We start from the raw sequence: 27977 nt of genomic DNA on the forward strand, positions 1-27977 counted from the left end.
TAGTTGTTATGATGGAAGACTTGAGAGTCACATTGCCTGGGGCTCAAATCCTGATTCAGTTAATTTGCTAGCAGCACAATCAGGGGCAGAGGACCTCATCCCTTTGTTACTCAGTTTTCTGATCTGCATAATGGACAAAATAGTGGTGCCCTGCTCTGAGGTTTAAACGAGCTGGTGTACATAAGAGTATCTGGAAGAGCTCTGGGCTCTGTAACTGTTATTATGAGTGTTACTTTTTCTTTAAGCTCTCTGTACTTCTCTTTGCAGTACTTTTCACAATTGTAATTAAATCACGATGTACTTTGTTTACAGTACCTTCCTCTAGGGACCCTAGCTGTCTCTTAATCCCTTTTCCTCAGCTTGGAGCATGCACCCTGTAAAACCAGTCGCTCAGTAAACATCAGTTGAATGAAAAAATGGAGTTGCTTCATTTATTTTTTAAAAATTGAGAAGCAATATAGCCTTTTTTTCATAGAAAATATTTAAAAGGATTACTAGTTGATGAGTAGTTTATTTTAAAAAGAAGAAAAAAATTATTTAATTAATGCAAAGCAAGATTTGGAGGGCGTGTTGGACCTCAGTACTTGCTCTAATAAAGAGGGGTGTTTGCACTGCGAGGTGGGCGCTTGGGGATGTACATGGTTACCACAAACAACATCCCACTGCTCCATCTCAAATGCAGTGGTTGCTGCAAAATCTCTGCAGATTTTCAGATGAATCCCTGAAGCAGGACGGCAATTCTAATGGTGAGCAGAGCAATTACCTTCGGGTCCCACTAGAGTGACCTGACTCTCAACTCAACACAAGGCCAAGTACCAAGAGGGAGCCTGCCTCCTCCACACCCTGCTTGTTGCTGAAGTTCTCACGCCGGCTCCCAGAGGAGCAGTAAAAATAGCTGCAGAGGAGGAGGGGCAGAACTTGGCTCTTAGATCCCAAATGCCTTCTATGGAGCTCATGTCAATTCTGGGACACCACACTTCTAGGGGCTAAAAGAAGGTTCCAGAAAAACTCATTTCTTGGGCATCACATAGAGGTCAACTAGTTTCTCACCGTGTCTCTGAAAGACACTGTTTATTCCAGTTCTTTAGCTGGGCTACAGAGACAGACCTCTCACAGTTCTACTGAGGTGAGAGAGGTTTGAAAAGATCACCCCCTCCCCCAATATAAGCACAATGTGCTGGTGAGACTCTTGCCAGGAACACTTTCTATAACTTTGATCAGATTTGTATTGGGTCCGTATCCTTCTAAACCACCCAAGTGGTTTAGAACCAGGTCCTTAAAAAGATGGACCCTTGACCTCAAGCCCAAGATGGAAGGCTGCAATGGACACATTGTGATCACTTATTTGTGGACCTGCGCCTGGTGAAATCCAGACAAGTGACTACGGGCTCAGGGAAGCCCATGTGTCCGAAACGATGGAAGGCTGGTATATATTCTTAAAGCGGCAAGATGTGCAGAGATCCGAATGTGGGATGGCCGGTAACTGGTTTATATTTATGCTATTGTGAACATGAAGGGCCCTGAAGAAAATGACCCATTTATTACTGCACACACTCGATCTGCAGGTGGTGTCTGCCTATTTTCCTGACACTTCATTTCCTGCACTTGGGCTAGATAATAATAATAATATTATTAAATAATATTAACTGCCTTTTATTAGGTGTGGCTTCAGTGCCAGAGGCTAGCTCTAATTCCCTCAACGACCTTATAAGGCGATTTTAACTAGCCCCATCAGATGGTCAGAGGTGGTCACTCAGCTCCTAAGAGGCAAAGCAAGGTTTCCAGGTGAAGATGCAGAACACTGCTCTCTCACCACTTCCTCTCGCTCTGGTTTCATTGAGGCAGAGCCTATCAAAAACAGAACCTTTACCAATGGGCAGCTGAATGTGTTGGCATCACCACTGGTTGTAGCTGACATTGTCTGACGTCTACCCAAATGCACCCCTGCCGGTTTAATCCTTTGACTTCAAAATCAGGTTAATTAAATTCCACTACTCACGGCCATTTCCCATCAAGAGCTTTTGCACTCCCCAAGAGTGAGTGGCAAGTGAACTACAAGTCAAGCTTGCAGGAGCTCCAGAGAGTCACTGGAGAGTTCCTGTTTGCACTCTCCTGCTGGCCCAGGCTTCCTAAGCGCGCAGTGGATGCACCTCATTCACCCTTGTGAGCCCCTGCCTGGCCCATCACCGAGGCAGCACATATGGGGGAAATAGGTGTTGACTTCTAAAGAATTACTTATTTATTTATTTATTTGACACACAGAGAGAGATAGTGAGAGAGAGAGCACATGCTCGGGGAGCGGCAGGCAGGCAGAGGGAAAGGGAGAAGCAGGCTCCCTGCGGAGCAAGGAGCCCGATGGGGGGCTTGATCCCAGGACCCTGGGATCATGACCTGAGCTGAAGGTGGATGCTTAACCAACTGAGCCACCCAGGTGCCCCGACTTCTAAAGAATTTGGAACCCAAGGAGCAGTGTCCCATTTCAGGACAAGAGCTGCCTCCACTCTTCACAAGTTCCTGATTTCTTCCTAGAGAGCATCCCGGCATCTGATTCCAGCTTGTAGGTTCAGTCATTCTGCCATTTCCCACTTGGCCTGGCTTAATTTGCTCCTTCTCTCCTGCCACTGGGTCTCCCCGCAGCTGGGTCATTGGAGCCCATGCCCTAAACTCCTTCCTAGGTGAAAAGGAAAGTATCAGTGGAGAGGAAGGAAGAAGGGAGAGAAGGAGGAGAAAGAGAGGAATGAGAGAGAGAGAGATGGAGGTGAAGCAGAGAAGAGAGGCAGAGAGAGCTGCCGTTTTCCTTCCGGGTGACAGGGAAGTCACTACAATTAATTAGAGGTGGAACATTTCAAAGCTGGAAAGGAGCTTCAGCAGGAGTCTAACTTCTTCACCCACGAAAGTGGACTTTGAGGTCTGGTTGGGAAGAATGAGCTCCCCTGAGGCCACAGAGCTTATCATTAAGTCGCCGAGTCAGACCTACAATCCATCCCCTCTCTGTCCACTGTACCGTTCAGCCCCGTCCCACTGCTCTACCAGATAAAGATGCTCTGTTACAGAAGGTCAGCTTCTGGCCGAATTCCATTCCTGATTGGAAAACCTGAATCTAAACACATCAAATGGAAAAGGTGGTATTCGGTAAAATCTTGAAAATAAATACAAGTTCTGCTGACTTGTTCATTCTAACTCTCAAAGACAGAAGAAAACAAAACCAAAAGAGAAAATAAACCAATAGAAGAGAACAGAAGTGAACATATCTTTACAGCCTCATCTACAAAGACTTCCTTTGGGGGCAGAAAAAAACTCTAAAATAAACAATGCGCCCAATATCTTACTTTTCTTTACTTGCTTTTATTGGAATGATAAACTGTTTTGCCAGATTAACATATGTTAACGTATATTTTAGCCTATATTCAGCTTTTTCTTTCTAGTTTAAAAAAGTCTTTCATTTAAAAATTTTTGCAGTTTTTCAGCATCAAGTGAAAAAAATAAAAAGGTCTTAATTGGAGTTTCATGAAATCCATCTCAGGGACAAACAAAGTCTCCTACTTGAACTATGATCTTAAGACAGGCCTTTACTAAAAGCTCACTGATATTTTTCGGTTCCTACAATATTTTCAAAGCAAAGAGAAAGTGTTTGAGTATATTTTTACCTAGGACCACAGCTTGTGGTGAAAGTGACAAGGCGGCCGGTTCCTTTTCTTGGGGTCTTTCATGCACTTGCCTATGGGTTTTTGCCAACAGCTGTAAGCAGTGCATAATAAGAAGCAAAACTTCATTTGGGCATTTTTAGTCCAAGTTAGAAATAACCCTAGTTGCATGTAATTCAGAGATGCTGGAAATTAGACAAAGCAATCAGCTGGTCCTAGAAACGACACAGTGCTGGACAGAGTATAGAATCAGGACTCTGGAGATTCTAGGCTGTGCCCTGCCTTTAATGGGAGATGAGATCTTAGAAACATTCCGCCACGACTCTGGATTTTAATCCTGTTGGTAATAGAATGAAGGGACTGGGGAAACTTAAAAGGTTTCTTTGGGCTCAAATATTCCATGGCATGAACTTATTTTACAATTCTACTCAACCAGTGGTCCTTGTCCACCACCCATCTCCTCCCTCCCAGCAGTTCTTGACCACTTGCACTTGCCCCATGGCTGGGGAGGGGGTGGGGCGGAGGGTGGGGTGGAGGGCATGGTATCTGTCAGGAAGAACCCCCATTCTAGTAGCCACCACTTTCCTATATGCTCCAAATGGAAGGTCAAATAAATGGTTCCCCGGAACACACAGAAAACGCTCTGGACTGGAATTTGGAATGTCTGGGAATCTTTTAGATCTTCTACTAAGAAACGTAGTTTCTGATTCCTGAAGAGGCCTCGTTGCAAGAGAGTCTCACTTCTAGGGAGGTCTTATGGTCTGAATCTAAAGAACAGGATCATCTAATGCGAAGCCCTGGGTCACCATAATGCCGGTCTGAGAACCAGGCCAAAGGACTACATTTTGGTTAAGATTATATTCCTTTCTACTCCTTCAGATCATAAGATACCTTTAGATAGAATTAACTTAGAGAGCGCTGAAAATTCATTTCTCAGGCCACTCTGTGGTATTACATTATGGCAAGGGGGTATTATCCCAGTGCCTATTGTGATGTATTTATTTCCTTGATGTTTCTCTTCTGTACCCAATCCTACCCACTTCCTCCACAGACTTCCTTCTATACCCAAGGGTTTTGCAGTCTCCTGGATGAGACAATTTCCTTTGTTTTCTGAAGTCAACCCAGATTTTCCTCCCCTCCTCCATCTCCGACATCTACCTATCGGAAAAAAAAAATGGACACTTGGAGTTAAACTTGATGAGTTTACCAACACCGCATTACAAGGGAGGAAAGAAAAAAAAAAGCTTCCCTTAAATTAGGATGTAGAACTTCCTCTGACAAATCATAGAAGTTTTATGAATTAATTAACAGCCATTCCCCAAAATGATATTCCCAAGGTCACTGCCTTGAGCTGCTGAATTCTGATCACATTGTGGTCTTCACCATAAACTAGACTCGGGGACAGAAATCACTTTTCCTGCTTCTTTTTCCAGGCAAGGCAGGGATGAACATTAATAGGTCCTTTTAGAAAGGCTACTAATGAGTTCTAGATCCCCACAGAATCTTTGCTGCCAAGAGCTCACAAAGATAGAGAAGCACTCACCACACACATTATACCGAGGACATGATTAACAACTGGAAATCCAAAAGCATTTTCGTGCTGCTTACTGACACAGTTCCTGCCCTCTCCCTGTCCTTTCCATATCCATAAAGGAGCTCGAGCCTTTAAAATTAACAACCACAAAAAAAGAAAGTAAGAAAGAAAAGAACAAGGGTATGTGGGGGAAGGAGCGGTAAGGTAGAAGGACACACTTCAACAATTGATAAGTTCCAAAGTGAAAACAAGAAATCAGCCTTTTAGGACCTTTAAGGGAGCAGAGATTGCATTTAAAACAATGACAGGAAAACCCTCCAAAAGATAGGTGTTAAGGACCATCTCCATTTTGGTATCAAACTGGAGCATAGCCAAATCTTTTTTGAAAGAGTAATTTTTTGGAAAGAGCGGAGATGAACTTTCCTTGGAGTTTCCTTTTCTGAAAGTCAGATTCTGGAATATTAGTACTTAGAGGACACCACCCCAGTAAAATATTAAAATCTGCCCAGGATTCGGCTAAGAATACCAGTGAGAGCCACAAAGCACCATTACACTGTCTGTAGTCAGAACATTATAAGAGAAATTGTTCTTACCTCCAAATCATGATCTCGGCTCATTTAAAGGGACTGGAGAGAACGTGCAGGACAAAGGACACATGTATTAAGCGCTTGTGGTGTGTGTGTGTGTGTGTGTGTGTGTGTGTGTGTGTGTGTGTGTGTTTTCTCCAAATAAAAGCTGGTGGAAGTAGGGATCTGAAAACCCTGACGCCTTCCGCTGCCATATAATCGCAAGGAAATGACCTTACCGTTTGTTGCTTTGATTAGAAACAAAAGCTTTTCAACATGAGTCAGGAGAGCCATGGGGAAAAAAATAACGCCAAAGTTCTATTTCTTTTGGGTACCTAAAGTTTTTCTTCATTACATCTTTAAAACACATGATGAAATGTTGTTTACTGTTCTCTGAACTTCACTGATGATGCATGACGTGGGATGCATCATTATTCAGCCATGGGCTAGGCGATTGAAGATTCCACACTTCAATTTCGGCTTGCTTCAGTCTGTGTATGTTCTGCACAAGGCAGGTGACCGAATGCATACACGCAGAAGGAATACTGAACTCAACTGTGTCCCCACACCCATCTCATGTCACTAGCTTTTACACTCGGAAAGAAACTCAGAATTCCATGAGACAACCTCAGTACTATCTATCAATAGCAGAGATGCCAGACACAAACAAAAAATCTTGGCAGGATGACTGTGGTCTCAAAAACGGATCTATTTCATCATTTGCATCGAACAGAAGCATTACTATTGAAATTACTCAATGGATAGGGAATAATTGTAGTATGTTATACTCCAAGGTGGGGCAGAAAGAAAAATATACAGAATCCAGGAAAAATAATAAATCTGCGTGTTATTTTTAGAATGGTTAAGTAAGAGCTTGTGTCATGGTACAATGCTCCCCCCCCAAAAAAAAAGAACCTTCTGAAATTTTGTGCAAGTGTGTGGTACAGTTAAGGATGTGAATTCTAGAGTCAAACCTGGGGTTTTATAGCTGTGTGTCCTTGGGAACGTTTCTTGACCTCTCTGAGAATCTGTTTCTTTTTTAGTAAGGTGGAAATAAAAATCCCCATCTTTTTAAGGGCGTTGGAGGAATTAAATGAGACGATGCATGCAGAACACAAAGAATTTACTAGGTAGATAGGCCTATAACACATGTATTTAATGAGGAAGTCTTCCTCCTTCCCTCTACCTCTTACCCCTGCGCAGTGAGGGAGTGGCTTTACCTTGAAGTCCTTTCAAAGACTCTGATTACTTTGAACCACAATATACAATCTGGGAAGACACAATAGCCTAAAACAACTTCAATCAATGCCAAGTTTGGATGCTTATTCAGGTCACTTGATAAAATCAGTGGAAAAGGTGGCAAAGAATTCAATACAGACTTGGTAATTATTTGTGGGCATGTGACCTCACAATTGGAGGGGCTGGATGTTAGAATAAATGAGTTACTTATACATCACTTTAAAAAAGGCTTTTAGGGGCGCCTGGGGGGCTCAGTTGGTTCAGCGTCCAACTCTTGATTTTGGCTCAGGTCATGATCTCAAGGTCATGAGATAAGCCCCGTGTTGGGCTCTGCACTCGGGGGGAGTCTGCTGGAGATTCTCTCTCTCTCTTCCTCTGCCCCTCCCCCCACTCACATGCTCTCTCTCTCTCTCTCAAATAAATAAATAAATATTTAAAAAAATAGGTAAAAGGTCATGCAGCAGGTGGTTATGCTGGAAGACCATTCATGTGCACCTACAGGATGGATGGGAGAAGGAAAAAAAAATGTCATGCAATCATTTTTTTTCATGAAATCATTTTTCCAATGAAATATCACATATGGAGATTCAAAAAAGTGCTGTCGCTCCCATGTCTTAGGCGAGAGTGAGGATGTGGTTGGGATAGCCATGAGGGTGACTCAAAGATGGGCTTCTGTCTCAGGGCCAATGCACAGATGCAGGGGAAGAAGCTGAAAAAAACCACTGCATAAAGAGGGGGAGTGCCAGGCAACAATCACTCAAATTCTCAATCTAGAGATAAAATGATCTGAAATACTAGGAGATATTCCACTATGGAATCTGCATTCTTTTTTTAAAATTTTTTATTGTTATGTTAATCACCATACAGTACATCATTAGTTTTTGATGTAGTGTTCCATGATTCATTGTTTGTGCATAACACCCAGTGCCCCACGCAGAATGTGCCCTCTTTAATACCCATCACCAGGCTAACCCAACTCCCCACCCCCCTCCCCTCTAGAACCCTCAGTTTGTTTTTTGGAGTCCATCATCTCTCATGGTTCGTCTCCCCCTCCGATTTCCCCCTCTTCATTCATACCCTCCTGCTATCTTCTTCTTCTTCTTTTTTTAAATATATATTGTATTATTTGTTGCAGAGGTATAGATCTGTGATTCAACAGTTTTGCACAATTCACAGTGCTCACCCTAGCACATACCCTCCCCAATGTCTATCACCCAGCCACCCCATCCCTCCCACCCCCCACCACTCCAGCAGTCCTCAGTTTGTTTCCTGAGATTAAGAATTCCTCATATCAGTGAGGTCATATGATACATGTCTTTCTCTGATTGACTTATTTCACTCAGCATAACACCCTCCAGTTCCATCCACGTCGTTGCAAATGGCAAGATCTCATTCCTTTTGATGGCTGCATAATATTCCATTGTGTATATATACCACATCTTCTTTATCCATTCATTTGTTGAGGTGGAATCTGCATTCTTAAATTTGTATATATTCAAGTTGGCCCCAAACTTGAATTTTTGGTTTTGAATCTTCTTACTGGGAAAATGGAGAATTTATATTTTGGGGGACTTTCTATTTGTATATATATAGCAGTAAAAACTCCATAAATGGCAACTTTTCTTACTGCATTGGAGAGTCTCCTGAGAGAATTAATGGGACATTGCCAACTGTATGGGAAGAAGTTTCTCATGTTGAAGGACAATCAGAGTTTTGATAACCAGTTTCAGAGTTGAGGCAACAGGATGGGCTAAAACCAGGAGGCCAGGCCAGCTCGAAGGTCCAGGTGAAGGCCGACATTCTAAATACAGGGGTGGGGCAAGGCCAGGTTATTGAGATGCGAGCACATGGGAGAGTTAAAACGAGGTGACTATCAGAGTATCTGTCGGTTTTGCCTGTTCAGAGCCTGATTCACCCTTCCTAATCACAGATCCCTGCTTTTCTAGGAGGGTACCATCCACATGATTAGGGTGAGATTAACCTTATCTCCCGCACCCCACCCCACCCCACCCCTGCCCCTACATCATGTGATGAACATACGATTCAGGAATAATGAAAAAAAAAAAAAACAAACCACTCTACCCCATACTCAGTTATAGGGATTGGAGAAGTGTGTTTGTTTTTGTTCTGGAATTATAACGCTCCTGTGATGAGTCTGGGGCTACCAGGGTAACTCATGCTGGGCAGAAGAGTGGGAGAGAGACAGACTTCAAAGACTGTCCGAATCACTCTAACTCCCACTTGTGCTCAAGCTAGTTTTAATTTTTTTTAAAGAATTCAGTGACCTCTACCTCTGAAACCAACAATACATTGTATGTTAATTAATTGAATTTAAATTAAAAATATAAAAAAATAAAAACTAAAAAAAAGAATTCATTAGCAAACAAAACACATCCATTTGTGGGAGAACGGATAGCAATAATTAGATGCCATTAGCCAGGTGACCAACGCTGATCCACAACGGGGTTGCTTACCAACCCAGAACTGGGGACCTTGGGGGGCTCCGGGTGCAAATCACAGGGCAATCTCAGTGCCAGGGATACCATCTTAGGGAAAGGAATAATTCCTGCAGTACTCAGGTATCAGATAGAAGTTCTGGGGGCACCTGGGTGGCTCAGTCGTTAAGCGTCTGCCTTCGGCTCAGGTCATGATCCCAGGGTCCTGGGATCCAGCCCCGCGTCGGGCTCCCTGCTCGGCGGGAAGCCTGCTTCTCCCTCTCCCACTCCCCCATTTGTGTTCCTGCTCTCGCGAACTAACTCTGTCAAACAAATAAATAAAATCTTAAAAAAAAAAAAAAAAAAGTTCTGTGAATCAGTTAGGAACTGGTCCTAGAAAACTGGCAATCCAAGGCCCAAACAGGAAGAGCAGTAAAGCTCACCCTACATCCAACTTGAAACAACTCTTCCAAACGGCTCCAGCCAGGCAGCCAGAGACTGGGCAGGGATGAACCTGGATCTAGGAATGCAGACTTTCGGGAGCCCTGGTAAGGAGTCCCAGTGGAAAGGAAATTATACTCTGGAATAGGTCCCAATGAAGTACAAACATATGTGAAATTATGCCTACAAAATGCAAACTGTGACACCATCACATGACCAACTAACTAGTGAGCCTGGACTAGCATACTGCTGACTCTGTGGGGATTTCCACCACTGCTGGAAGCAGGACCAGGGAACTATGTCCACCAATTTAGGGAAAAAGATATGATAGCATAGTCTTGATTTTTAAAGGTATATAGGGTCTTAGCCATCTTTGTGAAGAGCTTTGCATTTATCCCCAAACGATCACAGAACACTTTATATACCTAATGAATGCCAGACACATCATAACATCCCATCCCAGGCAATGTATGAGTTTTCTAAAACTCTGATGACTGAGCCTCGCTCTGAATCATTTGTCATAAACTGAGAGGACAACCTTGAAGGCCGGCTCATCTCCTAAATTCAGTGAGATCTGCACTAAAGAAAGGTGCATTTCCTTCATTACTCCTCATCCTGCTCTCCTTCCTGCTATAGAATCGATTCAGGTCACCGAGCACGGCGTAAGCACAGGGCCCTGTGAGGGAAGTCAGGGTGAAGATGCTCGGGTCCAGACTCTCAAGGTATTTTGCGGTCTAGATTGGTGTTTCGCAAGGAGAGCGGAGGGATCATCTTATTTTTCACCTCACGGCCAACCCCACGGTTAAGAAAGTATGCATCCCTTTCATATATATGCTGGTTTCTGTTCTTAATCTCGTATCAATTTGTACGTCGGAGCTCTTTGGATACTTGGTTTTTCTTAGATTTACATTCACTCAATAACTATTTTTTGGGTGTCTGTTAGGTACGAGGCCTAATAATAATGAGCATATGACCAGTGTAGTCCTCCAGGATCCCAAGCTCAGAAATGGCCCACGTTTGAGGTCATTCTCTGCTGTCTTGTAATTCTTAATAGTTTCTGAACAGGGGCCCCCACAATTTCTTTTTTGCACTGGGCCCTACAAATCATAGCCTGGTTCTGGAGCTGGTTCTCTGGGTACTGGGCTAGGTGGTGGGGGAGCAGGGGTGAAAAGGAGAGACATCCGTGGGGCACAAGAAATAAAAAAAAATACATAAATGAATAACTAAACGTAGTTTCAGATAAGGGAAAGACTCACGAGGAAAGCAGGAGGACGTGCTAAAGAAAAACAGAGGGTTCTGGGTGGTGATGGCGAGCCTCTGGGGAGGCCTGGAGGGGATGAAGGAGCCGGCCATGGGCCTCCTCCTCTGCCTTGTTCAAGGCTATGTAACACACGGCACACGGCAAGCTCTCACCTATTCCCATGAATGAACAGAACTTCTGTTCTCAAAGGAAGAACACCGAATACAGAAAACGACTTCATAATTTATTAGAAGCTGGGACAGCGTCGCTGCCCGATAAGGAACATCTGAAGTTTATTTAAGGTCTCCTTCAGGATCACATGTTGTAGCAGTTGGAGGGGGGACACCATGTCCAGGAAAAACAACCCTGATGGAAAAGTCCATTACTCATGTTCCCCTCCAGGAAGAAAAAAGAGGGAAGTTTCTTGTTCTAGCCAGATTCTCTTGCTTTCTTAACGATAAATGGAAAAACAGAGGTAAAAAAGAGGTAGGGAGAAAGGTAAGCAACGTAAGGGTTTCCCTTACTGTCTGCTTCAGGGGGTGGGCTCAGTGTCACCATAAGGCACATGCAGTTTTGTAGGTGATGGACATGAATACTGCAAAAACTGATCTCATTCTTGTGTTCGAGAAAAGGAACCAAAAAGGCCTTTGAAGTTCAAAAGTCACCCAAAAGGCTCCAACATCCACCTAAAAGTGCATGTATTCACTTCTAATGTTCTCATTTTAAAGACTACATTCAATAAAATAATAGCCAAGAGCCCACATTTACTGAGTGCTAACCGGTATCAGGTACTAGACCCCGTGCTTGACGCAGATTATCTTCTTTCATCCCGACAAAAACCTTCCCAAGTGGGGACTAGTTCATCTCCATCTTATAAAGGAGAAACTGAGCCCTAGGAAGTCTGGCACCAGGAGGTCCTCCCCACCAGTTGGATGTAGAACAGGATTCGAACCCGGGGCTTACATTCTTAAATACAGCCTTTCCACTTGGCTGTTGCAGACCCATGAGAAATGCATGCAGGGGTTAGTGTTCAGGCATGCTGCTAGGTTCCTTCCTGTATTTCTGCACAGTCTGGTGTTTTGTTTTGTTTTCCCCTCTCCCTCTCTCTTTGCATGTCTTTAAAAACAAAACAAAACAAAACTTTTCATGATGGAAAATTTCAAGCACTTAAAAAAGTGACAGACTGGTTCAATGAACCTGCATGTATCCCTCACCCACTTTCAACAGGTATGAACACATGGCTAATCTTGTTTTATTAATATTCTCACTCAATTTCTGTCCTCTGTCCTTTAACTTTGAAGCAAATCTAAGCATTCAAATACTTTTCATCTGTGAATATTTCAATATAAAAGGACTCTTTTTAAAAGCCTAACCCCAATTACCTCAAATGTGTATATCTATCTATCTATCTAACAATATTCCTTAATATCATCAGATTTCCAGTTAGTGCTCAAATTTCCAATTGTCTCATTAATGTTTTTTTTCAAGTTTGAATGTTGATGCAGAAAAGGTCCACACTGCAATTTGTTGATTTTTCTCATGTCTCTATTAATCTATACGTTCTCCTTCCACACATCTTGCTCATTTTCTCTCTTACTGCAATTTATTTATTGAAGAAACTGGACTGCTTATCCTGTACATTCCACCATCTGAGTTTTGCTGATTACATCTCTATGGTGTCATTAAACATGGTCCTCTGTCCACTCTATTTCCCACAAGTTGGTTGAATCTGAAGGCTCGATCAGAGTCCAGTTGGATCTTCTTTGACAAGATTGTCTCACAGGTTACCACTTGTGTCCTTTTATTAGGAGGGCCTTCTCTTTTGTGAAGTTAGTTCAATAGCTAGTTAAGGGTTGCAATATGGTGACTTTCTAATTCTATAACCCTTTACTTATTAGCTAGAATATTTCTGTACTGAGACATTTCCCCTCATCTACTAACAGGTTACCCAGTGATATAATTCATAATAGGAGACACAGAGCAAATGCCTGATTTTTTATTTACTAGTTTTCACAATAATGACTTGGCACTTCCAATGGTGGCCAAAATATGTTTTTAAGTATTTATAAATACTTATATAAAATTGAGTATTTATAAACACATGTATTTAAATATATTACATGTGTTTAAATTAATTAAATTTTTAAATTTTTATTTTTTTGTGAGAGAGCTCGTGCGCGTGGGTGGGGGGGTGGGGCAAAGGTGGGGAGAGAATCTCGAGTCGATTTCCTGTTGCTTATGGAGCCTGACTCGGGGCTTGGTCTTCCGACCCCAAGATCATGACCTGAGCCACAATCAAGAGTTGGATGCTCAACCGACTGAGCCATCCAGGTGCCCTTATATGTGTTTTAAATCATTAAAAGTATTGCCTTTACTGATGTTTGAACTGTTGCATCTTGGCCAGTTCTTTGAATCAGCTCCTGGTCCTTTGGACATGACCCTACGAGTCTTTGATAGCTTCCTGCTACCTGGGATAAAAAGATACTCATTTTGTGTATTCACTACCCAAGACCTGTGCAGCATCTCTTAGTGCTTTTTGTTTCATTTTTAAAAACTCTGTTATGATTTTTATAGTAAAATATACATATTTTCAGTATTAACAATTTGATCAATTTTGACAAATGTATACACCTATGTTTCCACTCCCCCACCAAGATGTAGAATATTTCCAGAAAATTACCTCTGCCAATCTTTCCCCATAAGCAACTATTGTTCAGATTTAGTTTTTCCTGTTCTAGAAATTCATACGAATTGAACTGTACAGTATATAGTCTTATATGTCTGGCTTCTTTTGCTGAGCAAAATGTTCTTGAGATTCATTCATGGTGTTGTGTATATTTGTAGTTCGTTCATTTTTTATTGCTCAGTAGTATTCTCCTTTATGAATATACCAGTTTATTTATCCACTCTCTCGTGAATGGAGACCTGAGCTTTTTCCAGTTTGGGGGTATTATAAACAAATATTCTATGAATAATCTTTTACAAGGGGTGTGTGTGTGTGTGTGTGTGTGTGTGTGTGTATGTATGTATATGTATATACATGTTTTCATGTGTTTTGACTAATACATACAAGTGGAGATAACAGATCATAAGGTAGACATATATTTAATTTTTTAAGAAACTGCCAAACAATTTTCCAAAAGGCCATACCATTTTACACTCTCACCAGTAATGCATGGGAGGTCTTTGCTAACCCTTGGTATTATAGATCTTCTTAATTTAGCCTCTCCAGTAACTATGTAGTGATAGAAGCATCTGTATTGAGTACAGGTTTGGATGATAATTGTAAATAATAATAGCAAACACTTATATAGTACTTAATATATGCTGGATCCTGTTCCCATACTTTGTAAGTGTATAGCCAACAATACATTTGAGGTAGGGACTATTATCATCATCATCTTTACTTTACAGATGAGAAAACAGAAGCAGAGAGAGGTTAAGTAACTTATATGAAGCCACACAGGTAGGAAGCAGCTGATGGAGGATCTGAACTTAAACACCTTGGCTCCAGGGTTCAGGCTTCTGACTTGTATGCTCTTTTGCATCTTGCGATTATTAATTAGAATCCCTTCCCTTTCTCTAATATTTTGCTGCAATGCTAGCAAATATATCCCGTCAAGACTACTATCATATTAATAAGGAAACTTTGTACTTTTTAAAGCAAACACTTTTTTTTTTAAAGTTTTCTTTTACTTCTATCCATCTTACTCTGAACTTAAACATTTTCTTTTCACCAATATATATCCAGGTCTTTTCCCATTCTTTCCTCAAAAGTTTCTTATTTTGAGCACTTTTTTGGTTGGACAACTCTTCCGTAAGTCCTGATTTTCAAGTCCCGAGCAGATATTACATCAGAAACTTTCTGCAGTAAGTAATAAACAAAAAGTGAAAATAATTTTCATAATATGGATCCATGGGGCACCTGGGTGGCTCAGTCAGTTGACCCACTGATTCTTGGTTTTGGCTCAAGTCATGATCTCAGGGTCATGAGACCTAGTCCCACCTTGGGCTCGAGTTAGTGGGGAGTCTGCTTGAGATTCTCTCTCTCTCCCTCTGTCTCTGCCCCTCCTCCCGCTTGTACTCTCAATCTCGCTCTCTCAAATAAATAAGTAAATAAATCTTAACAAAAAAATGACATGGATCCATTATCTCAGTATCTAAAGGTAGGTTTGTTCCAAGGTTGGTGAGGTCTACATATTATTAATGCCATCAAAGCCCCAGGTTCCTTCTATTTTTCCACTCAGCATGTTCTCCTCAAGCTAACATTCCCTCCTGGTTGCAATATCCCCTGTCACTCTTTCAGGCATCACATGCCTACTTCAAAAGGACCATCTCTTTCTTCTATGTCTCTTTTTAAGAGTAAAGAGAGTTTTTCCGAGAAATGCGTCAGCAAATTGCCCCCCCCCCCCATTAGCCAGAGCTGGGTCATTTGTTTATGCTAAACCAATCAGTGGCAAGAGGAGAAGGTCATAGTGGCTCCCCGGACCACAACTTCATAACCAATCCGTACACATAGTGAGCAAGCCCTCACGGCAGTCTGAGCCTCTGCATTGGTGACCTCAAACCTTGAGCAGCCTCATAAACGTCGACCCTGGGGGCCACACCAACATTATCATCTTCGTGTACTTTATCACATGAAGAGAAGTTGGGAAGCACTGGCTGATGGACCAGCTAGGATATTCCCAAGTTACATGGAGGGCCATACTGATTCCTGACCAAATCAGGCCTCTCAGGACAGAAGGAGGAAAAAAGTGGCTCTAGGAAGCAGGCTTAGAAAATGAATAGGAAACAAGAGAAGCCACCAGGGGCAAACACAGCCAGGACCGTGTCATGCACCCGTCGTGTCTGTGTGGCACCCCACTGCTACCTGGATGGTTCTGACTTTCAAACGTTCCCTCCTCCAGCTCACCACACCACTCTCTCCACTCTGAGGGCAAGGGCGTGCAGGTATCCCAGAGTCAAGTCGAGGCCCTGGACCTGTCCCCTCGTTGAACTGGAGTGCAGACAGAGGAAGATCTAGTTTCCTTGGCTGCCAGGTTAGGAAATCTGCACCAGGACCTGCCTTTTTGCCATTTGCCCACTGGGCGCTTCCAGAAGGGAGATGGGGTTCTAGCAGAAGGCCAAGGTGAGTGCTGTGCAGCTAAAACATGACAAAAGCCCTCTTTGAAGGGCTTCCTGTGGCAATTCCAATTTACCTCTGAGTTAGGCCGGCCCTGGTGGAACTCCATACAGAAATAAACCTGCAGGTCAACCCATCCTCACCCTCAGGGTGCTCTCTCTCGAATAACCACAACATTAACGGGACCAGCAGTTTCCATCATCTACTTAATCAGTTCTGGTGGCTCCCAAGATGGGACAAAAGACAGTTTCACGGTCGCTTGTGGCTATGAAATCTCACTGAGACAATTCAACTCTGGCAAAATTATGTTTACGTTAATAAATATGGATTTAGAGGGTCAAATAAGCTTCAAGGCCTCAGGCATCTAAGATGAGAAAGAGAAAATAGATGGTGCATCATTCTGTTCTCCTGCCCCAAGCTTTATACCCCGTTACAAAATAAATAAATAAAAGCCTTGGTGAGCCCTTTCCAACTTCTCTAAATGAAATACAGAACATTTACAGAAGAGATAAAACAAAATTGCTGAAATCCACTCAATAGTGAACGGAGAAACCATATTATGACACAAACAGTAGGGCAAATGTAAAAAGAAAGAAGTATTCCCCACTATTTCTAAATCTTCGGATTGTAGGGCATGACAGAGAGGCTGAACGACAATTTATCTTTATGATACTGGATTTTAACTGGCAATGTTATGCTCTACCTAAACTTATTTTAACTCTACGAGACAATTCCACACCACTCTGAGATGACAAACATTTTCCAAGACACAAAAATTTGCTCTCAAGTCTGGCTCCGAAAACACGTAAACCACGTGATACTGTGTTAAAACGCAGAATGTGTTTCTCCCCATGTTCTCAGGCAAGAACAATCCCAGTGTTCTGAGCATTATGGCCCTTAAGAAAGTTATGAAAATTGGACAGCTCCACTAATAAATGAAGTAAAATGAAAAAATGTATAAGAGATAAATTTTTGGCTAGGAGAATGGCATAAATCAAAAGTAGTTGGCTAGAGTATGGAAAAGAAAAGAAGGGCTCTTCTTCATTCAACAGTAGCATAAATTGGTACCTTTTTGGAAATCCAAATTCCTTCCACACAAGGTATTTATCTTACAGAAATTCTCTCACAAATGTTTTTCATACAAAGATGTTCACTGTAGCACTGTTTTAGTGAAAACCGGAAATAACCTAAATGCCCATTAATAGGGGATTGATGAAAGTAATTATGGTACCGTCATACCATTGAATATACAACAGTTATGGAAAATAATGAGAGATCAGTATCTAAATATGTAAATAAATACATTTTAAGATAAGATGTATATATGATGATCTCACCTTTATAAAAATTTTATATTAATGTAATATGTATGCTACTATACATTTAAAAATATTTCGTGAATATATACCACTGATAAAGTACCTTCTCTTTTAAGCCATGCATTTCGGGGCACCTGGCTGGCTCAGTCGGTTGAGCTTGGTCCAACCCTTGGTTTCGGCTCAGGTTATGATCTTAGAGTTGTGATCTCAGGGTCCTGAGATCGGGCCCCATGTTGGGCTCCGTGCTCAGTGCAGCGTCGGCTTGAAATTCTTTCCCTTCCCTATCCCTCCCACTCTGCTCCTCCCCCTGCTCACACTCTCTCTCTCTCAAATGAATAAATAAAATCTTAAAAAAAATAACCCATCCATTTCTATAACAATTATACTTATGGACTTTTTATATTATAAAAAGTCATATATATTATCATTATATTTTAATGATAAAAAACTATGATACTCATTTAAATGAGTACAAATATTACTTTTTTTCAATAATAAATCACACCAATAATGATTATTATTAAATTATTATTAAATGGACATAGAAGACAAACACTTGGGGGGACATACTAAATTCTGAGCGTAGTGACACAGGCATAACTCGGACAGATCCCTGTTCCCCAGAAACACTTTTCACAATAGCCTGGGTCAATTGTTTTGAGTAGGAAATTTTACAAAGTTACAAAAAATTACATAAATCCTTGTTATAAAAAATTTAAATTCAGAATTATGAAAGTAAAAGAAGTGGAAAACTCTCCCTTCATCCATTTACATTGCCCAGGGGTAAACATTATTAATGGTTTGGTGTATGTCTTTCCAGCCCCGTTCTCCCATGTAAAGGAATATATACACACATTTCTTGGGTAATATCTGCATCTGTTTCTCTCTCTCTCTCTCTCTCCACACACACACACACACACACACACTCATCCGTATATTGTTCTGTCTTGTGCTTTTGTTTTTACTAGAAGTTATCTCACTGACAATTTGGGGAAGCTGTGATCTATAGCTCTACATTCTTCCTCCTGATCTCATGGAATGCCATGGTACAAAGGTGTTACCATTTTATCATGCATTCTCCTATTCACGTCTCCCAGTGGTTTGCTATTTCAAATAATGGTGCAATGAAAATCTTGCACATATACCGTTATGTGAGAATATTCTTAAGATGACTTTCTAAAGTGGATATGTTCAGTCAGAGAGGGCACACCTCTCACATTTTGATTGGATACCACTAAACTTTCCTCCAAAAACATTGTAGCAACTTACCAAATCAATTATAATTGAATTCTCCTGCTTTGAAATATCCATTTCCTCTCTTCTGCTTATTTTAGCTAAGTTCATGGAGATAGAGAGGAAAAGAGCATCCCATTTCCAGCACGCTTGTCCTTGTCTTTTCTGCCTTAGTGGTCAGGGCCTTTTTCTTAAACTATAATTTATTGAGTTCTTGTGACACCCCAGGTGCGGGGCTGAGCAGTCCCATAGCATTCGGCATTTTCCCATTTAAACCTGCCAACCATACTATGAGATATCATGTCCCCACTTCATAAATGGTAAGACTGAGGTTCAAAGGAGTTAGTCATCATGCCCTGGGCCACACCGCCAGTCAGGGATGAGGCACAGGATCAGGGCTCACATTTTTCTGACTCCAACAGCTCCCAAAGGATATGTGTATATCACTCAAAGGAAACAGATAAAGCCTTTCATCTCATTACAAGGTCTATTAAAACAGACAGATGTCATTAAATATCCGTAAATAATGAATGAAGCTGCCTTGGCATAGGAAGGCACAGCATTGTCATTGTCCACTTCGTCTGTGTTTTTCTTTGTACCTTCCTCAAGCCTGCAACTACCCCCACCTGGTCTTGCACAGGGTGGGTGGTTGCTGGGGAAAGAGGGCAGGCAAGTGCCACATTGTGAGTGACTCGCTCTACTGCCCCCTACTGAAATACTCAATCCCCCCCCAATGCGGCGGCCATGGCATGGCCCCATTTCACAGCAGGGGAGCCGAGCCGGGAGGTGACACGGGACCTTCAGCACATAACCAGCCCTCCAGTTCTCTAGTTTCTTGTCTTTAAACCAATGGAAACAAATGAAGTTGTTCCTTCATTTTCATTTGCTAAACTTCATCAAAATGGATAGCAACTTCCCATGCCTTAAACTTAAAATTGATAGCAACTTCCTAAAAAATACCATCTATTATGGAACTTCACCCTATTATTGGTACTGAATAATTACTTCAGGGTCATAACATAACTTTAAAAGTGATGTTGAGGGACTCCTGGGTGGCTCAGTAGGTTGGGCGTCTGCCTTCAGCTCAGGTCATGATCCCAGGGTCCTGGGATCAATCCCAGCATTGGGATCCCTGCTCAGTGGGGAGTCTGCTTCTCCCTCTGCTTCTGCCTCTCTCTGCCTTGTGCTCTCTCTCTCTCTCAAATAAATAAATAAATAAAATCTTAAAAAAAAAGTGATGTTGAAGATTGGGGGGAAAAAAGTAAAAGTTATGTTTGATGAATATGTTGGTTTATGGTTTTCCTTTCTGGAAAAACTTCAGATACAGTCATATATTTATACATATATATATATATATATATGCATACATATTTATACATTTATATGTATATTTGTACTCACATACCTACATATACGTATATATGTATATTATAAATTATTCATATCCTTAAGCATGACCTAGTTAGCTCTGAGAAAATATACAGAAAGAAAAAAAGTCAGGAGAAAAAAGGACAAAAAGACCATAATTAAACTTGACTTGTTTAAAACACAATTTACAGCATAAATGTGTAGCAAAGTTTTGCTGTATTTGTCACCTAATGTAGTGTAGGAGCCTGAAAAAAAATTAAACTGATCCAGTTTGGTTGTGAATAAAGGGCACTGTTCAGACTCTGGCACTAACATCTCAAAAAAATTTTTTTTCTGGAAACTCGGAGATGGCTTCTGAAGTTTATTAAAGGAAAAACACATTCACTAAAAAATATCATTTCCAAAAGGTATTTGAGAGCAAAATCTTATGAGCTTGGCTAGAACTATATCTGGCATCAAGACCTAGAAATATTAATATATAAAAACCTTCAGGAAGAAAAAAACCCCATAAAATTAAATATGAGTTGAGAGGTAAGATTCTTTATATCCTGACCAAATTGTTTCAAACTTAAACAATAATTTCATTTAAAAACTGGTATTAGACTATTTATTAAAAGTAAGTGTACTTTGTCTTCAGGAATTATTTGGGAAATTCCTAGTATTACTTTTTGTGCCGGGGATTATGAGTCTGTCATTATTTGAGGTTGATAATTAGACACAATAACCAGCTCTTGTAACTCAAAGGGTCAAATTCGCTTTATATTGTCTGTGCTTGCAGAATTTTAAAAAGCCCAGACACAGCCAAAGACCTAGGGGAAGCAAGCTTTTAATTAAACACTAATGAAGACCAGAAAAAAAAAAAAAAAGGTGTTGTTTTTTTTTTTTCTCCCAAGAATCCAGGCAAATCCAAAGGGTCCTCCTATCCTTAACTCCAGTGGATGAGAATGACAGGAGACAGGGTCAGAGTGACAAGCAATGTCTACAGAATGCCAAAAAAAAAAAAAAAAAAAGAAAAGAAAGCAAAATGTCTGAAGTGCCTGTCAGCATTCGTCAGGCAAAACGGGGCACCTTCCAGAATCTAACCACAGGGCTGGGCACAGGAAGCAGCGATCACTTGACAGCCGGAGCTGACAAGAACTGCAGAAGCTGCCAACTTCCCCACCCTGGGCCGGGCACCACGGGGAACTTGCAGCTGGCTGTCCACAAAAGCCAGGGTCCTCGGGTGAGCCCATTGTCACGGGCCCTGCGGGAAATAATTCACTCTGCTATCCAAAACACTGCCTCGTGAATGAGCTGGGAACACAGACACATCAGAGAACCCAAACAGATTTATTCTCAATCAGCAATACTGAACATTGGCTTGGGGCTATTTTCAATAGCGAAAAACAATAAACATACACATAGAAACACATTTCAACCTGCATGGCTTTTCCTCCTGTATGAGGTTTCCAGAACTTTATAGACCATCACCTTTCCCTTTGGACAGAGGTCCCCTCATGCTATTTTTTCCTCCTCCAAATGCTTAGTGTGTCCCTGCATCACATGCTGCCGCCACTCCTACCCAGGTCCCCAGCATCCGAAATAGCGTCCTGGGGATGCCTGGGTGGCTCAGTCGGTTAAGCGTCTGCCTTCGGCTCAGGTCATGATCCCAGGTCCTGGGATGAGCCCCGCATCTGGCTCCCTGCTCAGTAGGGGGAGCCTGCTTCCCCGTCTCCCTCTGTCTGCAGCTCCCCCTGCTTGTGCTCTCTGTCTCTGTCAAATAAATAAAAATCTTAAAAAAAAGTATTAAAAAAAAAAAAGAAACAGCGTCCTAATTGTCTTACCCCTTCCCAGCCATACCTGGCAGAATGGCTAGAGTGACCTTCTTAAAATGTAAAGCAGATTCCTTTGTTCATTTAGTCAACAGGTATTTCTGAAGGATCTATTAGGTTCCAGGAGCTGAGGCTACTACAGCGAACAAAGCCAAGTCCCGGCACATCTTCAGCTAACATTCTGGTTGGGCCAACACACAAGAGCATCTGAACAAAGGTCTAATGTCAGGTGGCAATAGATTTAGGAAGAAAAATAGAGCAGGATAGAGAAGGTCAGGGGTGGCCTGGCGGGTGGGGTGACATGGTAAGACCTGCAGGTAGTGAGGGGGAAAGCACGCACGTGGACTCTAGGTTACCGGGTTCCAGGCAGACAACACCCCGAGGGCAAAGGCTCTGAGGCTGGAACGCACTGGACAGAGGGAAGGCCAGGGTCGCTGCAGAAGAGTTAGGGGACAAGTGTGAGGAATTACCACCAGAGGCTGAGTGTGTTTGCTGGCAGCTGGGGGGTGAAGAGAACCCAAGAAAGGGGTGCAGGTTTGGTGAGGCTGGCTTTTTCTGAGTTGGGACGTCATTGGACGGATTCAGATATGAGCATGGCATGAGCTGAATTACTTCTGGAGCCTCGATTGAGAAAATACACCGTTTAGTCCCAACCAGTTCACTGATTCCTGATATGGCTACAGGGTTTGGTAGAGGGAGAGATGGAGCCTGGGGAAGTCCTGGGCATCAGGCGGGCAAACGGAGCAAAGGAAGGGGCTGAAGAGTTTGTAAAAACTAAGCCCCTTGCACGAGATGGCTGAGGGTATGGGGTTTGTCTTCAGACAGAACTGAGCTCCAGTCTTTGCTCTTGGACAGGTTACTCAGCAGCTCTACACAGTTCCCACATTTGCCAAGTGGGTTCCATAATACCTGTGACATGTCACTGTCAGGAGAATTACATGAAACGGTGGCTATGAAGTGCTTAGCACTATGTCTGACACATAGAAAATGTTCACTAAGAAATAACCATCGCTAACACTTTTTAAATGCTTACCACGGGCCAGCCCCCCTAGTGAAATCTTTATTTGTGTCGTCCCCTCAACAACCCTGGGAGACAGGTCCTATTACCCTTTCCATCTCATGCACAAGAAGATGAGGCACAGAGAGGTCATGTAATTTGCCCATGTCACACCACTATGAAATGATTGTGTTTGGAGTTACATCCTGGTCAGACTTGGCACTCATATAACTTTCAGCATGATTACTTTAGCCTTAGGATCAAGTCTGTGCAAGGAGTCCCAATTTTCCCAACCAAAAAGCTACCATTTCTCAACCCATGTAATTTTTAACCTTCCTACCATGTAAATGTAAGTATTATTTATTTTATCTCCTGCGTTGGTAAAGAAACAGGCCCAGAGCAATTAAGCAGCTTGGCTCAAGGTCACACAGCTGGTAAGTCATGAAGCCTTGATTTTAAACCAGGTCCAGCTGACTACAGCTCATTCTATTTCCCTATTTTATCAAGGCCCTTTTCTCTCTCAGATAATAAGCATCTAATCACATTTTAATGAGACAAACTCATTTCTGTAAAAATATTTGCTGGCTACATTACCCAAGGGTAGCATGATGCTTGTAATTACTGGGTCTCCTTAGCAGTTGCAAATCTCAGGGTCATGTCAGAGGAGAGCTTACCCAGATGAGAAAGACAGCCGTCAGTGGGGTCCCATAGCCTTCGTGCATGAGAGTCTAGGGGTCAGCGTTGAGAAGAAGAAAGTTGAATAGCTTAGGTTGCAGAGAAAGAAAGAAAACAACTAAACAGTTGTGAGCATCTTTGCTCTTGTGCCCAAGTCAGAAGATGTCAGTCTCAGGATAAAAAGCTGTGCCATGCAACCATGGGGGCACGGTGTCTCTCTGCAGTGCTCAGGGGCCCCTGTCCTGCTTGCCACCCTAGCCTGTAGTTCTTAATCTGGGGTAGAGAGGAGGAAGGAGGAGCACAGACTTCTGCAGATTGTAAGGGTTTCAATGGTTCCTCATATACATAAAGCATTGAGCCCACCACACATATAAAGACATATAAAGAAAATGATTTGCCAGGCACTAACCCGTCCATCCAACCAACCATCCATCCGCACATTTATCTAACACTGCTTACTGAAAATACCAATACAGTGAATTTCGATAATGGTCCTAGGAGAGAAACACTGTAAGTGAGATACTGTAATTATCTATATTTTACAGCAGAAAAAAAAAAATTGAGTCTCAGAGAACTCATACGGGTAACAAAAGGTGAGTTAGGCTTTGAATTCATAGGCAGCCTGAGTGTATTGACTGCGTTTTTGAGTGCCAGGCTATGTTTCCACCCGATGTTTGCTGAGTGAATAAGTGAATAAATTGATAAGATTCTATCTTTATGAGTTGTTTACCTTTTCAGAAATAAAGCAGCAAGTCAGTGGCAGGAGGCTGAGCCTTGGAGTCAGCCAGAGCACTGTTCAAATTCCAACACCGTGACTTATTAGTTAATAAGTATATAAAACCAATAAAGTGGGGTTCATGATATCATCCTGTAGTGCCGTTACAAGGACAAAGATAAGGCATGATATCTCCTAAAGCTAAAGATCTTCTGTACATACCCTGGGGAAGTTCTTGCTCATAAGCACAAGGAGACAAACACAAAAATTTTCACTGCAGTATTGTGAGACACTGAAAAATGGGAAATGACTTAAGTATCCACCAACAAAAGATCGGTTATATTTATGCAATGGAATATAGGGATTAAAGTGAATTTAGAGACAAATCCTCAAAGCTTGTTGAGAGAATAATAAGGTAGCAGAATAATACATCCTTATATAAATTTGACAGACACAGAAGTAATATAGATTGTTTATGTATATTAACACATATAAACATATGTGGCAAAATTATAAAAACATGCCCAGGAATGAGAAACACAAACTTCATGGTAGGATTCTAGAGAGATAGATAGAGGTACAAGGGTGGTTTCAATTGATTCTATACAATTTTATTATATTTCTCTTTTTTCCCCAATTTTATTATATTTCAAAAATGTATCTAAACAAACATGGCAAAATATTAAGATGTCTTAACACTGAGAGGTAGGTGCGTGGACTTTTACTCATATTATCTTTTATATTTTTCGATATTGAAAAAATCCCCTAAGGGTTTTTTGTTTTGTTTTAAGATAACACATGCAAAGTGCCAAGCACAAGGCCTGGCATACAGTAGCTACTAGATAATTAGTAGCTATTAGCCAAGTCAAGGCAATGAGACTATAGAAGAGCACCAGTTAAAGAAAAACAGTTATTTAAGCAAGAAGCTTTGCCCAAACACAAAATCCAAGAGACTGAAAATGATTAGGACATTGGGAGAAGTGGCACAATATAATTTATCACATGTATCAGCCTCTTTCATGCCAAGTTTATTTCAAGGATGCCAGAATTTTTATCTGTTACATATGAACACCTATAGGCACCCTATATGTAATCACATATGGATGTCAACTTGAATTTTTTTCATGAGCATTTCATTTCTGCTTCCTTCCCCTGCGTTACATCATATTACCTCGTCTACAAAATTTAGAACTACCTCTCTTGTTTCCCATTCAAATCATTCACACTTTTCCACAACCACCAAATTGGACATCCCCAATATAATGCTCATAGTAAACACAGTGGGGGATAAACAGGAAGTTAGCCCGTGTTGCAGCTCTACCAAGACGAGCCAGTATGAGGAAAAACAAATGCCGCTTCGAAAAGGCAGGAGAGTCTATTCTTAACTTAGTGTTTTTCAAGCTGTGCAACAGAAGCTCCAAAATGCTTCTCAAAGATACGGAGACCAATCTTGTTGATTTTAAATATACAGTCTTCCCATCATGTGACGTGATGGGCTAGAACATTAAGATAGTTTTCCTTCTTAGTTTTGGGGATCTCGGCATCTCAGTTCCTCGCCATAAAACCCTAGGCTTTGATTACCAGAAAAGATAGCAGATGAATTTTCTCTGTGATGTTAAGGAGACTCGTATTTCATTTATCTGCCAAGTTTCGTCTCCTTTGTGTAGGTGTTACTGCTATTAACTGACTCCATGGCTGCCCGATCCCTTCAACAGGGTAGGATCCAATCAGGAGACTGCTCTGAGTGGCAGGCCGTGTTCTAAAATAAAGCCAGATTCTATATCCTTCACATCAGTGCAATCCTTACTCCCCACCACTTCCTTCCCGTGGGCCCTTCCTCAGTTCAGGCTTTGATCCTGGCACCTGTTGGGCAGGCATCCGTAGAAGATGCTGTGATGTGCTGTCCAGACTTATTCCCTCAGTTGTCGGAAGCATTCTGAGCTGACAGCTCTCAGCCCCCTCTGGGGACTGCCCTCCCTTAAAGAGCTGCCTACGTCAAGGTCACTCCACATTCTCAAGGGCGGCCCACTTCTAATGATGTGTTGACGTAGGTTGGGGGGAAGAACAGCCCTCTTGCTCCAAACGGGGACAACTCTCTCTTCCAGAGCTACCCATGAGGGCAGCTGAAGCCATTGTTGAGGCTGAATTATAAATAGCCCAATTTCTCCTCTGCTCCTCCTGCTTCTTTCTAGTCCCTTCTACAGGTGTTGATCACAGTGCGCTCTCTAGTAAACATCCTGCTTGCGAATTTGTTTCAGGAACCAAAGCTGCATCAGCCTTCATGCGGTACCATGGTAGGCTCGATTTCCTAGCCCCTGTGATAGAGTGGGTTATATAATCAGCTCCGACCCATGACCTTCGAGAAGTCACATGAGCTACTCAGAGACCAAGCAGTTAATTGCCAGTGTAAAGCCCCAGAGCTCTTCACTCTCTATCCTGGTAACTGGTAATGTGCAGGAACGTTCTGCGAGCCTCAGTGACAGTGATGAGCAGAGCTTAGAGACAACCTGTGATTGGATAAGTGGTATGAACCAAAAACAAACTCTACTTCTTTAAGCCTTTAGGATACTGGGACTGTTTGTTGTCAGAGCGAAACCTCTCCTCTCCTGACTGATACACCTGTATCACTGCAACAGCCTCCCAGCTCCCCTTCCCGCCTCCACTCTGCTACCTGCTCCCAAATCTATCAGCCTCACTGCTGCCAGGGATGGGTCTAAATCAAGCTCTCCCTTGCCCCCAAAGTTCTGAAGAAACAAACACCAAAATCCTAAAGTAAAAGATCGTTCAAGTTCAGACTTGAATTATTCTCAATCAACAGCTCTGCCTCTGACTCCAACTCCCTCTCTCTCTTTCTCTCCCCTCAGCCTCTCTCCCCATCGGCCTTAAAAGCCTGTTTATAATCTCCCCAAAGCCATGTTTTCCTATGCCTGAAATGCCCTTCTGCCTTTCTTCATCCATCCAATTCCTACTTGTCTCTCAAACCTCAGCTTGAGAATTACCTCCTCCAGGAAGCCTCCTTGACTCCGTTCCCCTCCCTTTTTGCTTTAATCCAGTCTGATTTAGATCCCCTCCACTGTGCACCTAGAGTTTCATTTCCTTAACTATCTCCCTTCGTTGACAATAGATTCCTCAAGGGCAGGAAAAATGCCTATTTTGACTTTGTGTTGCTAATGCCTTGGCACAGTAGCAGAGCTGGGGTAAGCACTTGGATCATTATTTTAGGTACAAATAAACTAACAAGAGAATGATTCAATCTCTAACTCCAATCATGTTCTACGACAAAGGACCTAGTACAAGTAACCTGAACACTCATCCTGAATATTTGTTCACTAATTTCCTGGCGACTAGGTATTTGATGAGAAAATTCTTTCATATTCCTTCAAGTTCTATTTTTTCTATGAGTAAATTTTGGACTTTTCTTCCTCTCGCATTCTCTACCCAATATGTTGCTTTTTTTCTAGTATGGGAACTGGCAAACTTTCTGTAAAGGACCTGACAGTAAGTATTTTTAACTTTGTGGCCAATACAGTCTTTTTGTCAACTACTCGGCTGTAAGTAGTTAAGGCACAACGACTCAATTCTGCCACCGTAATGCAAAAGCAGCCATAGACAACATGTACATGAATGAGCAGGGCTGT

At 42.0% G+C, this 27977-nt stretch overlaps 1 protein-coding gene across 3 annotated transcripts in view; it reads right to left on the reverse strand.

Moving 5' to 3' along the window:
• Window positions 1–27977, reverse strand: part of FRMD4B (FERM domain containing 4B) — a 319908-nt gene that overhangs the window by 136161 nt on the left and 155770 nt on the right. The window contains exon 1 of one of the 3 annotated variants that reach the window (XM_027585165.2): window positions 5772–5876. The exons of the other annotated variants lie outside the window; for them this stretch is intronic. Coding sequence (XP_027440966.2) covers window positions 5772–5795 — 24 coding nt within the window. The 5' untranslated portion in view covers window positions 5796–5876. Of the gene's footprint in view, window positions 1–5771; window positions 5877–27977 lie in introns of those variants that run through there. 3 annotated transcript variants of the gene reach the window in all.

Source organism: Zalophus californianus, chromosome 1, assembly GCF_009762305.2.
Source record: "Zalophus californianus isolate mZalCal1 chromosome 1, mZalCal1.pri.v2, whole genome shotgun sequence".
In the NCBI taxonomy this organism is placed as follows: domain Eukaryota; kingdom Metazoa; phylum Chordata; class Mammalia; order Carnivora; family Otariidae; genus Zalophus; species Zalophus californianus.